General features: G+C 39.2%; 2 gene segments (V, D, J or C); both read right to left on the reverse strand.

Annotated features, from left to right (window-relative positions):
- Positions 1–7463: 7463 nt before the first annotated feature.
- On the reverse strand, positions 7464–9021 carry LOC100848275 (T cell receptor alpha variable 22-like). The segment is given in 2 exon segments: positions 7464–8022; positions 8212–9021. Coding segments are annotated over 2 exon segments (582 nt in total).
- A 1587-nt stretch (positions 9022–10608) lies between these two features.
- Positions 10609–11736, reverse strand: LOC112445636 (T cell receptor alpha variable 26-1-like). The segment is given in 2 exon segments: positions 10609–11033; positions 11479–11736. Coding segments are annotated over 2 exon segments (465 nt in total).
- Positions 11737–14773: the final 3037 nt, after the last annotated feature.

Consider the following 14773-nt stretch of genomic DNA (forward strand, 5'->3'; position numbering starts at 1 on the left):
ATTTTCTTAAGGATTTTTGCATCTATGTTCATCAGTGATATAGGCCTGTGGTTTTATTTTTTTCTGGCATCTTTGTCTGGTTTTGGTATTAGGGTGATGGTGGCCTTATAGAATGAGTTTGGAATTTTACCTTCCTCTGCAAATTTCTGGAAGAGTTTGAGTAGGATAGGTGTTAGCTCTTCTTTAAATTTTTAGTAGAATTCAGCTGTGAAGCCAAAGTTTACATACACTGATTCAGTAAAATAATTTTGTCATCCTCTTTAAGGTATAATTTAGTATAGCCTAAGAAATATCCTTGTAATCTACTGATTTGTTATTCATTTAGCCTATACTTACTTTTCTCTATCCAGAATCTAGTGACTATTTTAAAACATTCACAGATCTTAGGACTTCCGGGTGAATAGCAATCTTATACAAAATAATTAATGTACCTCTGTCTTTTTTTACTGTGTTCCAGGGCTCCACTTAGATTTTTCAATAAATAAAATCACTTCAACATAAAATGACTTTAAAAAATCAGCCCATCTGAATTTCAGAGTCTATTCAGTGTATATTTAAATGAAATTATAAATGGGATAAAATATTATTCTTTTTAAATTTTATATGGGGTCTTATGTATTAAAATTTGAGGGCAATCAGGCTATTCAATCCTGTTACCTCTAAATGTAGAATTGTACTTATTAGATCATCTGTCCTAGAGTCATTCTCATGTCACATTTTCTGTCTCCTTGGCCCAGAGTGTTCAGTCTCACTTGTCAGTTGCTCATTATTATTTCTCATTATAAAATGAAGTTAAACATGCCAGATCTTTCTCTGGTGTAATGCTATAATGCACTCCTATAAATTTAATATTTACAGACTGCAGACACTTAGTACCTGTCAACACCAGAGAAGTCAGTGACTGAAGTTCTCTGCACTGTTTCATATTCATGTGGAATGTAGCTGTCAATCTTCCATTTGCTTTCATTGCTGTAATAGATGAATTAATATAAAAGGACCAAAGGCAAATAGATAAGTAGAAAAGAAAATACAGACAAGGTCTAAAATAGTGCCAGTTCATGGAATTTAAGATCAAAATAACTCATGAATGACTGAAGCAAGGAGGATAGTTTGTATGTATCTGAGACAACTAATCTTCAGTCTCATTTCACTTCTGAGAGCTGACAGGCAATGAATGCCCGGGCTTGAAATTATTTGTAATTAAGCAGAGGAGATCATGAATGACCACAGCAGCTTGCAAAGCAGCATGATATTATAAAATATAGATATATACAAATATAACAGTCACATATATCAAGAAGTTGATATTGATAAAATTTTATAAAAATACCATAACCTTATCATCAGCTTTTATATGCATTCTTTGGTTTTGATGCATTTGTCCATGAAATTTTATCACATGTATTGGTTCTTGTACAACCACTAAAATCATGACACGAAATTGTTTTGTCTCTTAAAGAAATCCCCTGTGCATACTCTCCACATCCCTGCAGCTCTTTCTAACCCCGACTACTGATCTCTTTTTCATCTCTAATTTTGTTCTTTGAGAATGTTGTATAAGTAGAATCACAGTATGTATACAATCATAATAATCCAATAAGTGTAATCATACACCATGTAGCCTCTGAGATTGACTATTTCTTCATTCAGCATAACATCCTGAGAGCCATCTAGGCTATTGTTTTTAGTTGCTAAGTCATGTCCCACTCTTTTGCAACCTCACTAACTGTAGACTTCCAGGTTCCTCTGTCCTTGGAATTTTCCAGGGAAGAATACTGGAGTGGGTTGCCATTTCCTTCTCCAGGGTATCTTCCCCACCCAGGGATCAAATCCCCGTCTCCTGCATTGCAGGCAGATTCTTATCACTGAGCCACTTCGGCAGCCCCATCTAAGCTATTGCATGTATCAATAGTCTGTTTCTTTTAAGCACTACAGACTGTCACCCACTTATGATGTCTTGACTTTGGATTTTTGACTTTACAGTGGTAAGAAAGTGATGCACATTCAGTAGAAACCACACTTTGAATTTTTAAATTTGATCTTTTCCCATGCTAGCAACATTTGCTATATATTCTTTGGTGATCTGGGCAGCAGCAATAAGCTGAGCTCCTGGCCAGCCCTGAGATCATGAGGGTAAAAAACTGACACACTTACCTTCATTCTGTAATCATACAACTATTCTATTTTCCACTTTCAGTACAGTACTCAATAAATTACATGAGATTTTCAACATTTTAGTATAAAATAGACTTTGCATTAGATGATTTCTCTCACCTAAAGAAAAGTAAGTAAGCTAAAGTAAGTGTTGACCACATTTAATGTAGGCTGGGTTAGGTATATTAAATGCATTTTTGTTATTTTCAACTGAAAATGGTTTATTGATACACAACTCTATTACAAATTGAAAAAATCTATAAGTAATATGTCATTGTACAGATGTATTACAGTGGATTTATTTATCTATTCACCCAATGAAGAATACTTGACTGGTTTCCAGGTTTTGGTCATCACAAACATAGCTGCTATGAATATTCATGTACAGACTTTTATGTAAATATAAGTTTTTCATTTCTCAAGCATAAATACTCAGGATTGTGATTGCAGAGTTGTAAGGTAAGTGAATATTTAAGTTTATGTGGAACTGATGAACTTTTTTCCAGAATGACTGGACCATTCACACACCAGCAATATGAGTGCTCCAATTTCTCTGCATCTTTGCCAGAACTCGATATTGTCAATAATTTTAATTTTAGTCTTTATGGTAGATGTGAAGTAGTATCCCTTTGTGCCTTAATTTGCATTTTCCTAATGACTAAAAATGTCAACCACCTTTTTTTCTCTTTATTTTTTTAAATTATGAAAGTATATATTAGACTTAGAAAACAGCACAAAATACAGTTCCACTATATATTGCAACTATTTTTTTAAGTAAATAAATTAAATTTTTTGTTTGGAGTTTCAAGAGAAAACTCTCAAAAATTAATAGAATGAATATACAGAAAAGTAGGAGGGTACAGTAGACCTGAAAAGCACTATGAATCAACATAATTAAGACTTATGCAATTTTCACACAATCAGTTAAGTTCAGATCAGTTACTCAGTCGTGTCCGACTCTTTGCGACCCCGTGAATCGCAGCATGCCAGACCTCCCTGTCCATCACCAACTCCCGGAGTTCACCCAGACTCACGTCCATCGAGTCAGTGATGCCATCAAGCCATCTCATCCTCTGTCGTCCCCTTCTCCTCCTGCCCCCAATCCCTCCCAGCATCCCAGTCTTTTCCAATGAGTCAACTCTTCGCATGAGGTGGCCAAAGTACTGGAGCTTCAGCTTCAGCATCATTCCTTCCAAAGAAATCCCAGGGCTGATCTCCTTCAGAATGGACTGGTTGGATCTCCTTGCAGTCCAAGGGACACTCAAGAGTCTTCTCCAACACCACAGTTCAAAGGCATCAATTCTTCGGCGCTCAGCCTTCTTCACAGTCCAACTCTCACATCCATACATGACCACAGGAAAACCCATAGTCTTGACTAGACAAACCTTTGTTGGCAAAGTAATGTCTCTGCTTTTGAATATGCTATCTAGGTTGGTCATAATTTTCCTTCCAAGGAGTAAGGGTCTTTTAATTTCATGGCTGCAGTCACCATCTGCAGTGATTTTGGAACCGCAAAAAATAAAGTCTGACACTGTGTCTACTGTTTCCCCATCTATTTCCCATGAAGTGATGGGACCAGATGCCATGATCTTCGTTTTCTGAATATTGAGCTTTAAGCAGGATGCAAATTCTATTCAAGGTCCCATAGACTATAAACTAGGAGACATTGGTACACATCCAGGGACATAAAACAAGGTGTAAATTTTCATTGTCTAAAGATATTAAAATCCTACAGTCTGTTTTCTAATCACCGTGGATTTATGTTAGAAATCGCTATCAAAAGATATTTGAAAATAACCCACATATTTTCCAGTGCAATGTGACATTTATAAGAGAGATATTTGATTTAGACTGACCATCTTTTTATATGCTTATTTCCTTACCACATAGCTCTCTGGTGAAGTGTCTGTGTAATTCTATCCTCCAGTTTTCAACTGGATTGTTTTCTTCCTGCTGTCTAGAGAGTTCATTGTATTCTGAACACAATCTTTTGATGAAAATGTATTTCCTGTCATTTCTGTGGTTTATCCTTTTCCTTCTCTTAACAGTGTCCTTCACAGAGCAAACAGTGTCATTCACAGAGCAAATTTTTAATTTTGATGAAATCTAAGTTTGTTTATGGATCGTGCTTTTGGTGTTATGTCAAAATTCTTTTTGTCTAACCCTAGGTCATGAAGATATTCTCTTATGTTTTTCCTAAAAGATTTGGTAATTTTACATCTTACACTTGGATGTATGGGTTCATTTTGAGGCTGTACCCAAATTTTTGTATAAGGTGTGATATTTGACAACGTTTTAATTATTTCCCAAGAATATCCAATTGTCCCAACATCATTTGCTCATAAGACTGTGTTACCCCCTTGAACTGTCTTTGCACTTTGTCAAGAAAATAAACCTTCCCTTCTTGTGTAAATCTACTTCTATACACTTACTCAGTGACATAAACTTGTTAATTATATTCTTTTATCACCCTTTTAACATTATATAACTTGTAGAATAATTTTCTTTTTAGTTACTTATATTTATAATTTGTGTTTTTTTCTTTTTTCCCTTGATAATTCTACCTAGAAATATTTCAATCTTATTGACCATTTTAACAAAATTAACTTTATATTTCATGGCTATCCCTACAGCTTTCTTTGTATTTCATCAATCCAACATTTTATTATTTACTTCTTTCAGTTTATGTTGGGTTTAATTCGCTTTTCTATCGTCTTTCACTGAAAGCCTAGATGATAGTTTTTCAACATTTTTTCCTTAGTTAAATAAGCATTTAAATAGATAAATTTCCTTTTATATATTATTTAGCTGCATTTCATACATATTTATATAATGTACTCTCACAATATTTACTTTCAAAATATTTTCTAAAGTCATAGTAATTGTTTCTTTAACCTATGGTTATTTTTAAGTTAGTGCATATATTCCAAATATTTGAGAGTTTCTACAGACATTTCTTTGTACTAGATATTCTGTATCATCTCCATTTTGAAGAATAAATTCTATATAATTTCAGTTTTCTTAAATATATTAAGATTTTTATGACCAATCAGATTGTGTGTGTGTGCATGTGTATTTCATCTACACAGCAGGGTGTGGCTGCAGCTCAGCTGCAGGTGCCTGGGGAGCACCCGGCACTTGCTGCACAGATGTAGGTGGCTGAGTCTCTAGGCTGGGAAGTTGCGATGTGCAATGAGAGCTGTTTGTCACTCTTATTGAGGGAAACTGTGAAACTTCCATCTTGCATTTCATTCATAACTGAACATATGGCTATCAAGAATGCAGGTCCTTTACCAGGATATTGCCAGTGCCACAGGAAATAGTCAAATCCAGCCTTCTCATAACTACAGTTCAGAAAGGAAACCTCTCATTCCTGGATTGTCAAAGATTGAAGGCTCTGTTTCACTTGCTCTTGATCACTTTTTTCCTTCTGTTGTCCACTCACCCCTACTTAAAGAGATCAAAAAGTCATTAGTTCCACAGACATCTATTTCTTTCTTAGAGTTTCTATCTGCATGAGCTTGTTTGTAATCCAGTTTTCTCAGTCCACCTAATTGATGAGATATCCTAGGTTTTCTCCTCCACAACTCACAGCCTAGTTGAAGCCACAGAAGCGAAAATGATGCTCCCAAATAGCAAATGAAGCAACTGACAAACAACTAATCTCAAAAACATACAAGCAACTCCTCCAGCTCAACTCCAGAAAAATAAATGACCCAATCAAAAAATGGGCCAAAGAACTAGACATTTCTCCAAAGAAGACATACAGATGGCTAACAAACACATGAAAAGATGCTCAACATCACTCATTATCAGAGAAATGCAAATCAAGACCACTATGAGGTACCATTTCACACCAGTCAGAATGGCTGCAATCAAAAAGTCTACAAATAATAAATGTTGGAGAGGATGTGGAGGAAAGGGAACCCTCTTACACTGTTGGTGGGAATGCAAACTAGTACAGCCACTATGGAGAACAGTGTGGAGATTCCTTAAAAAACTGGAAATAGAACTGCCTTATGATCCAGCAATCCCACTGCTGGGCATACACACTGAGGAAACCAGAAGGGAAAGAGACATGTGTACCCCAGTGTTCATTGCAGCACTGTTTATAATAGCCAGGACATGGAAGCAACCTAGATGTCCATCAGCAGATGAATGGATAAGAAAGCAGTGGTACATATACACAATGGAGTATTACTCAGCCATTAAAAAGAATACATTTGAATCAGTTCTAATGAGGTGGATGAAACTGGAGCCTATTATACAGAGTGAAGTAAGCCAGAAGGAAAAACACCAATACAGTATACTAACGCATATATATGGAATTTAGAAAGATGATAACAATAACCCTGTGTACAAGACAGCAAAAGTGGCGCTGATGTATGGAACAGTCTTATGGACTCTGTGGGAGAGGGAGAGGGTGGGAAGATTTGGGAGAATGGCATTGAAACATGTAAAATATCATGTATGAAATGAGATGCCAGTCCAGGTTCAATGCACGATACTGGATGCTTGGGGCTAGTGCACTGGGACGACCCAGAGGGATGGTATGGGGAGGGAGGAGGGAGGAGGGTTCAGTATGGGGAGCACATGTATACCTGTGATGGATTCATTTTGATATTTGGCAAAACTAATACAATTATGTAAAGTTGAAAAATAAAATAAAATTTAAAAAAAAAAAGAAAAGAAAATGATGCTCCCAGTATCTTGTCCAATGTTTCTGGTGCCAGTGCTCAGTGGCAACTCAAGTTCCTCTTCTGCTCTTCTCAGCCAGCTAGAACTCTAAGTTCATATCTGCTTTAATTCTTTCAGTAGGCCCCACCCTCTCACAAACTGGATAATATCGTTGTTTTTTTTTTTTTCAGCTCCAGAATTTTTTTTGTTGTTGTTGTTGTTGTTGTAATTTTTTTTTAATTTTATTTTATTTTTAAACCTTACAAATTGTATTAGTTTTGCCAAATATCAAAATGAATCCTCCACAGGTATACATGTGTTCCCCATCCTGAACCCTCCAAACTGGATAATATCTTTATTGGAGTGATTTCATTTAATTCCTTTCACTTTTTAACATTTTTGAGTTCACCATGTGTACTTAGTCACTCAGTCAGTCCCACTCTTTGAGACCCCATGGATTGGAGCCCGCCAGGCTCCTCCATCCATGAGATTTCCCAATGTTTCCCAAGAATACTGGAATGGGTTACCATGTCTTCCTCCAGAAGATGTTGCCAACCCCGGGATCAAACCCATGTCTTCTGCATCTCCAATTTGGTTGGCAAATTCTTTACCACTGGGAAGCTGTGGTTAAATACTTATTTTAATTCTATCCTCTTATCAACTACTCTGCTAGTTCCCAGTTAGAAGTTTCTAGTGCAGAAGCAGATATATGTTGAGAAGGAAAGATAAAGACCAAAGTGCATAATCTGTAGGGCCAAAAGGTGTCTGTGATTAAAACTGTACTGATGTAGGTGAGTAACATTAAGCACTGCAGATGCCCTGTGGTCGCCTCACAGCATGACTGTGGCTGGAGGAGGGGCTGAGCCCCACGGAGGGTTTGTGTAGAGGCTGCAGGTGCCTGGGGAGCACTGTGCTGCACAGCACAGAAGTAAGTGCCTGAGTCTGTGGTCTGTGAAGAGGAAATGTGCAGTGAGCTGCGGCCTTCTTTAGGAACTGTCGTGGCATTTAATCTTCCATCCTTCTTTGTCCCTGAAGGAATGTAAAACAGGTGGATGATGCAGCCCCCAGGGTTCTGAAGATACCAACTCACACTCTGTGGGAAAGTGGAAAAATTACACTGAAGCGTGTAGCTGGCTCCCTCCTGGAGACTCAGGGCTGGGGGACTCTGCTCCATATCCACCCCTTGCACACCTGATGAGGAAAGAGAAACAGTCACTAGTGAGGGTCACTGTAACTCCTACTAAACCCTGAAAATGCCCTCATCCCCACAGATGATGAGAAGGATAAAAAGTCTGCAGGACGTGTCAGCTCCTCTCCCTCCCTCAACAATAGAGCAGTTCCTCATTCCTTCAGATCCCCTGTGGGGCAGCCCCAACTCACAGCAAACCTGGGCAAACAAAAGCCCCAGCACAGTGCCTGCTAGCCTCTTCATGATGCTTCCTCTTCTTGTTGGGACATTTTCACTGTAAGACACTTAACAGAACCCCGAGGGAGTGAGTGTCGTAAGTCGTTCCTGCTCCTGCAGCCAATCAGCTCACCCAACAAATCCTGCTCAGGTGACACTGACAGGATGCCCCACCCTCCCACTCACTGCAGCCAACTCAGAATGTGCTGGCAGGGGTAGAGTGAGAGAAGGAAATAGAAAGATCATTATTTTATGATTTGAGGGACATTTTCTGAGAACATTTAGGAGAAGGCAGACCCTGATTAGGAATTTGGGAGAATTTTAGGAAAAAGAAAGCAAAAATTAATTATATAGCCCCATCTTTCTCTCACATGGCATGGATGCAGTAGTTCTTCCTTAATGAAATACTGTTTCCCAGAAGTGCTGAGGATGCAGCTTTTGCTTCTCTTATGCACTTACTTGTGGTTCTGAAGGGTCCTCATGAATCAGCATGATCAGAAGTTGCTTCTAATGGCTGGAACACTTTGCTGTATTAAACAGTATTATTTTTTAATTAATTTATTTCTAACTGTAGGATAATTGCTTTACAATATTGTGTTGGCTTTTGCCACACAATGATGTGAATCAGCCAGAAGTATACATACGTCCCCTCCTTTTGAGTCTTCCCCCCATTCCTCTAGGTTGTCACAGAGCTCCGTGTTGACCTCCCTGCATCATACAGCAACTTCCCACTAGCTATCTATTTTACATACGGTAAAGCATATGTTTCAATGCTACTCTCTCAATTTTTTCCACTCTCTCCCTCCCCTACTGTGTCCAAAGTCTGTTCTCTATGTCTGTGTCTCTATTTTTGCCCCGCAAAAAGGGTCCATCAACAGATGAAAAGATAAAGAAGTTGTCATACTTATATACAATGGAATATTTCTCAGCCATAGAAAAACACATTTGAGACAGTTCTAGTGAGGTGGATAAGCCTAGAGCCTGTTAAACAGAGTGATGTAAGTCAGAAAGAGAAAAAAAATTGTATATTAATGCATATATATGGATGCTATAAAAATGGTACTGATGACTTTGAAAGTTATATATATTTATTTTAGACTCAGCCTGCATTGAGAGCGATATTAGTTATCTTAACCATGAGGTGGACATCGAAAATTGAATTGTAATAGTTTTATTTTTATTAAAGTGAAAGTGAAAAATTATTTTTTTAATTACTATTGTAAATACATTTTAAACTGCTGATTACTAGTTTTGTATTATGCTTTTTAATTTTAGTAGGTTATTTTAGAGAAAAATAAGTGTTTTTGAAACCATATGAAAATAATTTTAGTTTGTGCTCTTATCTCAGACTCTGTAAATAATATCAATTCTCTGTCAGTAGATTTGGGGGTAAAAGGGATGGAAGATGAAGACCTGTATATTTTCACTACAGTGAAAGTAAAGTGATCTGCAGACACTAACGTTCAGATGGACAGTTCAAAAATGGTTCAGTAGTAGCAGCACGTAGGCCTAGTTGCTCCAAGGCATGTGGGATCTTAGTTCTCCAACCAGGGACCGAACCTGTGTCCCCTGCATTGGCAGGCAGATTCTTTACCACTGAGCCACCAGGGTAAGCCCCATGTGCTGCTTGCGTGCCTGCATGTTAAGTCACTTCAGTCATGTCCGATTCTTTGCAACTCTAAAGACTGTAGTCTGCCAGTCTCCTCTGACCATGGGATTCTCCAGGGAAGAATACTGGAATGGGTTAACATGCCCTCCTCCAGGGGGATCTTCCTGAACCAAGGATTAAACCCGGGTCTCTTGCAGCTCCTGCATTGCAGGTGGAGTCTTTACTGCTAAGCCATGGGGGAACCCCCATGTGCTGCTTAAGGATTATCAAATTGATGAAAACTCCTTATAAAGGCAGGGTTTCCAGACCTGCCTAGAAAGTGAAAAATTATTATTCACTTAATTTTTGTTTCTTTCAAAAAACTTCTTCATGGGAAATATGAATGTCCTAGACTAGCAACAATAACATTTCAGATCTTTCTCAGAGAGAGTAATTTGTTTCTGGTAAGCGGAACAACTGTAACACATCAGAGTCTAGACTTGGCCTTGGATCCAAATGAAAGAAGCCTTTGGTACAAGGAGAATTATTTGTATGTTTCCCACTTCTTATGTTGGGACTAGCACACTGAAACCAACATTTTATTGACATGAGAAAGAGTCATAAAAATTATTAACACCTCTTACTTTATTGCTATGTTAAAATTATGATTCTGATATGCCTCAAAATTCTTCTTAGATTCATCAGTAAACTAGGTGCTTATTCCTTGTCCTCTTTTTCTTCTGTTTTTATTCATCTTCTTCCATTTCTCTTCCCTTAATTTTCCTCATCTCTTACTGCTCTTCTGATTCTCCTTCCAAATGATTCTAGATTTGCTCTCGTGATGGCTCCCCCAACTCTGCACCCCACCTTCTTCCCACCAGAGAGACATTGCACAGGTGCAGCCCCGTCTGTCCCAGTGTGCCTCTCTCAGGACGCAGTAGTACACAGCGGTGTCTCTCAGGGTGACCTGGGGCAGGACCAAGGTGCTGGACTTTCTGTCTGAAGAGATGGTCAGAGAGGCCTCGCTGCTGTTCACTGTGCCTCGTAAGCCATGAATGACATACTGTGGACTCTGATTGGGATTTTGCCGATACCAATGTATATAGTCATCTCCTCCAATGGTAGAGTGGTTACAAGGCAGGTTTATATCCTCTCCTTCAGCACAATCCATGGAGCTGGGCTGGGTGCTCTTAGCATTAATCACAGTCCCTAAACGGCCAAGAAAATAAAATTATTCCCTGACAACAAATCAGTGTAATTCTGTGGATCAAGGGCACAACACTCCCCAAACTGTCTGACCTATCCCCTACTCCAGTGTTTTTATCTATGTCCTGAGAAATATTATTGATGCCTATTATATACGGACCAAAGACACATGGCAAGAATCTGAGAGCTCTATAGGCTTTATCCCGGGGTCCTTGGCTCAATAACCCCAGAGATTTCTTCCAACATGCTTACTGCTAATGTCTCTTCTGGATCATGGCTATGAATTAACCTGTTATATAGAACTTTGTACTCCCTAGCAAATGCATAGATCTGTTTTAAATTCCATTGCTATAATGCTGAATAAAACATAGGGAGAGAAGTAGAGAGCAAATGACCCTTTATGGTTCCTTGGCTTCAAAGTCATCCTTTGTAGATACAGAACACCTACCCAAGGTCAGAAAAACAGTTACTCCAAACACCAGCCTCATACTTCAAGGACAAACCAGGATTGTGGGCTCAGAGTTCAGACTTGTGTCTGCTCCTAGGCTTGTTTGCAGAGAACAGTCACAACTGCTGCTAGTAGAGACTTAACACCAGTGCAGGTATCTGTTGCAGTGTGTTGTTGCCAGGATCGCTCAGCCAATGATCAAGCAGTTCCTTGTCTAGGTCTTCCTGCCCTGTTTTAGTCAGTCCCCCAAAGAAGGAGAGACATCCCCAACTCACAGGGTGTGTGCTGCCATCCTCTGTGAAGTTTAAAGTCTGGCTCTGAAAAAGGAACACTGATCACGATGGTGTGTCTATCCGGAACCATTGTTCTATCATTTCTTCTTCAGAGACATTTTCTGATGCTCTGTGAAGCTTGTGGAAAACATTGTTTAATCACAGAAAACTGTACTGAGATAAAAATTCCCATCCACGTTCTAGGAAATGTATGTGAGATTTCAAAGTAGGCTGTGATTGCTCTGAGGGACAGGAAATATTACTAACATTGGGACAGAAAACTAAACGTCTTGAGCTCGGACATTGGAACTCAGCGTCCTGAAAAGGTCCTTGGAATCATGCATCTGTCTCCACTGAGGCAGACATTTCACAATACATCTGTTCTTGATATAGTAACTGATGACACGGATGGTATTCTCCTCATCCTCCTTGAACAATGGTCCTTAATCCTTATGTCCTCTATGCCCATGTTTGTAGGTGCTCTGCACCAAAGATGCTGAGACAGAGAGAAAAGACAGAACGGAAAGCAAACTGTCTGGGGTGGAGAAGGGTGGAGGTGGATGATACTGGCAGAAAAAGGGGAGTGAAGAGAAAAGAGTGTAAGGAATAGGGAAGGAAGAGTTAACTGGAGTGGGGAATGGGAAAGCAGTGTTTAGGGAGGTACATGTAAAAGGTTTAGGCTATAAGGCCATGATTCCCTGAATCCTTGACCACATGCACTCAACAAAGGATTATCAAATCAAGTTGTCTAAAGATGATGAAAATCTTTTTTTTTTTTTTCCACTTTTCTGTGAAACATCGATGGAAAACATAAACTTCCTTTCCTTGATAGCCAGAAAAGACCGCTGTTTCCAAATGAGGCAGCCCCCTCTAGTGACTGAACAAATGAACTGCAGAGCTAAACTCCCACAGGATGTGAACTTTTTGAAATGTTTCTCAGATTGAAAGTTGAATATCCCTGGTGTCTCAGTCAGTAAAGAATCAATCTGCAGTGTAGGCAATGGGGGTTCAATTCCTGGATCAGGCTAGCTTCCTGAAAAGGAAGTGGCTACCCACTCCAGTTTTTTCGATAATCCAGCGGATGTTGGCAATTTGATCTCTGGTTCCTCTGCCTTTTCTAAAACCATCTTGAACATCTGGAAGTTCACGGTTCACGTAGTGCTGAAGCCTGGATTGGAGAATTTTGAGCATTACTTTACTAGCGTGTGAGATGAGTACAATTGTCTGGTAGTTTGCGCATTCTTTGGCATTGCTTTTCTTTGGGATGGTAATGAAAACTGACCTTTTCCAGTCCTGTGGCCTCTGCTGAGTTTTCCAAATTTGCTGGCATACTGAATGCAGCACTTTCACAGCATCATCTTTTAGGATTTGAAATATCTCAACAAGAATTCCATCACCTCCACTAGCTTTGTTCGTAGTGATGCTTTCTAAGGCCCACTTGACTTCACATTCCAGGATATCTGGCTCTAGGTGAGCATGAGTGATCACACCTTCGTGATTATCCTAGTCGTGAAGATCTTTTTTATACAGTTCTTCTGCGTATTCTTGCCACCTCTTCTTAATATCTTCTGCTTCTGTTAGGTCCATACCATTTCTGTCCTTTATTGTGCCCATCTTTGCATGAAATGTTCCCTTGGTATCTCTAATTTTCTTGAAGACATTTCTAGTCTTTCCCATTTTATTGCTTTCCTCTATTTATTTGCACTGATCATTGGGGAAGGCTTTCTTATTTCTCCTTGCTATTCTTTGGAACTCTGCATTCAAATGGGTATATCTTTCCTTTTCTCCTGTGCCTTTCGCCTCTCTTCACAGCTATTTGTAAGGCCTCCTCAGACAGCCATTTTGGTTTTTTTGCATTTCTTTTCTTGGGGATGGTCTTTATCCCTGTCTCCTGTACAATGTAATGAACCTCCGTCCATAGTTCATCAGGCACTCTGTCTATCAGATCTAGTCCTTTAAATCTATTTCTCACTTCCACTGTATAGTCATAAGGGATTGATTTAGGTCATCAAAAAAGCAAGAAAGTTCCAGAAAAACATCTATTTCTGCTTTATTGACTATGCCAAAGCCTTTGACTGTGTGGATCACAATAAAATGTGGAAAATTCTGAAGGAGATGGGAATACCAGACCACCTGACCTGCCTCTTGAGAAACCTGTATGCAGCTCAGGAAGCAACAGTTAGAACTGGACATGGAACAACAGACTGGTTCCAAATAGGAAAAGGAGTACGTCAAGGCTGTACATTGTCACCCTGCTTATTTAACTTCTATGCAGAGTACATCATGAGAAATCCTGGGCTGGAGGAATCACAAGCTGGAATCAAGACTGCCAGGAGAAATATCAACAACCTCACATATGCAGATGACATTACTCTTATAGCAGAAAGTAAAGAAAAACTAAAGAGCCTCTTGATGAAAGTGAAAAAGGAGAGTGAAAAAGTTGGATTAAAGTTCAACGTTCAGAAAACTAAGATCATGGCATCCGGTCCCATCACTTCATGACAAATAGATGGGGAAACAGTGGAAACACGGGCTGACTTTATTTTTCTGGGCTCCAAAATCAGATGGTGATTGCAGCCATGAAATTAAAAGACGCTTACTACTTGGAAGGAAAGTTATCACCAACCTAGATAGCATATTACAAAGCAGAAATATTACTTTACCAACAAAGGTCCATCTAGTCAAGGCTATGGTTTTTCCAGTAGTCATGTATGGATGTGAGAATTGGACTATAAAGAAAGCTGAGTAGACTCTTGAGAGTCCCTTACTGCAAGGAGATCCAAGAAGTCCATCCTAAAGGAGATCAGTCCTGGGTGTTCATTGGAAGGACTGATGTTGAAGCTGAAACTACAATACTTTGGCCACCTGATGCGAAGAGCTGACTCATTTGAAAAGCCCTGATGCTGGGAAGGATTGAGGGCTGAGGAGAAGGGGACAACAGAGGATGAGATGGTTGGATGGCTTCACTGACTCAATGGACATGGGTTTGGGTGGACTCTGGTAGTTGGTGATGGACAGGGAGG

Source organism: Bos taurus, unplaced genomic scaffold, assembly GCF_002263795.3.
Source record: "Bos taurus isolate L1 Dominette 01449 registration number 42190680 breed Hereford unplaced genomic scaffold, ARS-UCD2.0 Leftover_ScbfJmS_2217, whole genome shotgun sequence".
Lineage (NCBI taxonomy): Eukaryota > Metazoa > Chordata > Mammalia > Artiodactyla > Bovidae > Bos > Bos taurus.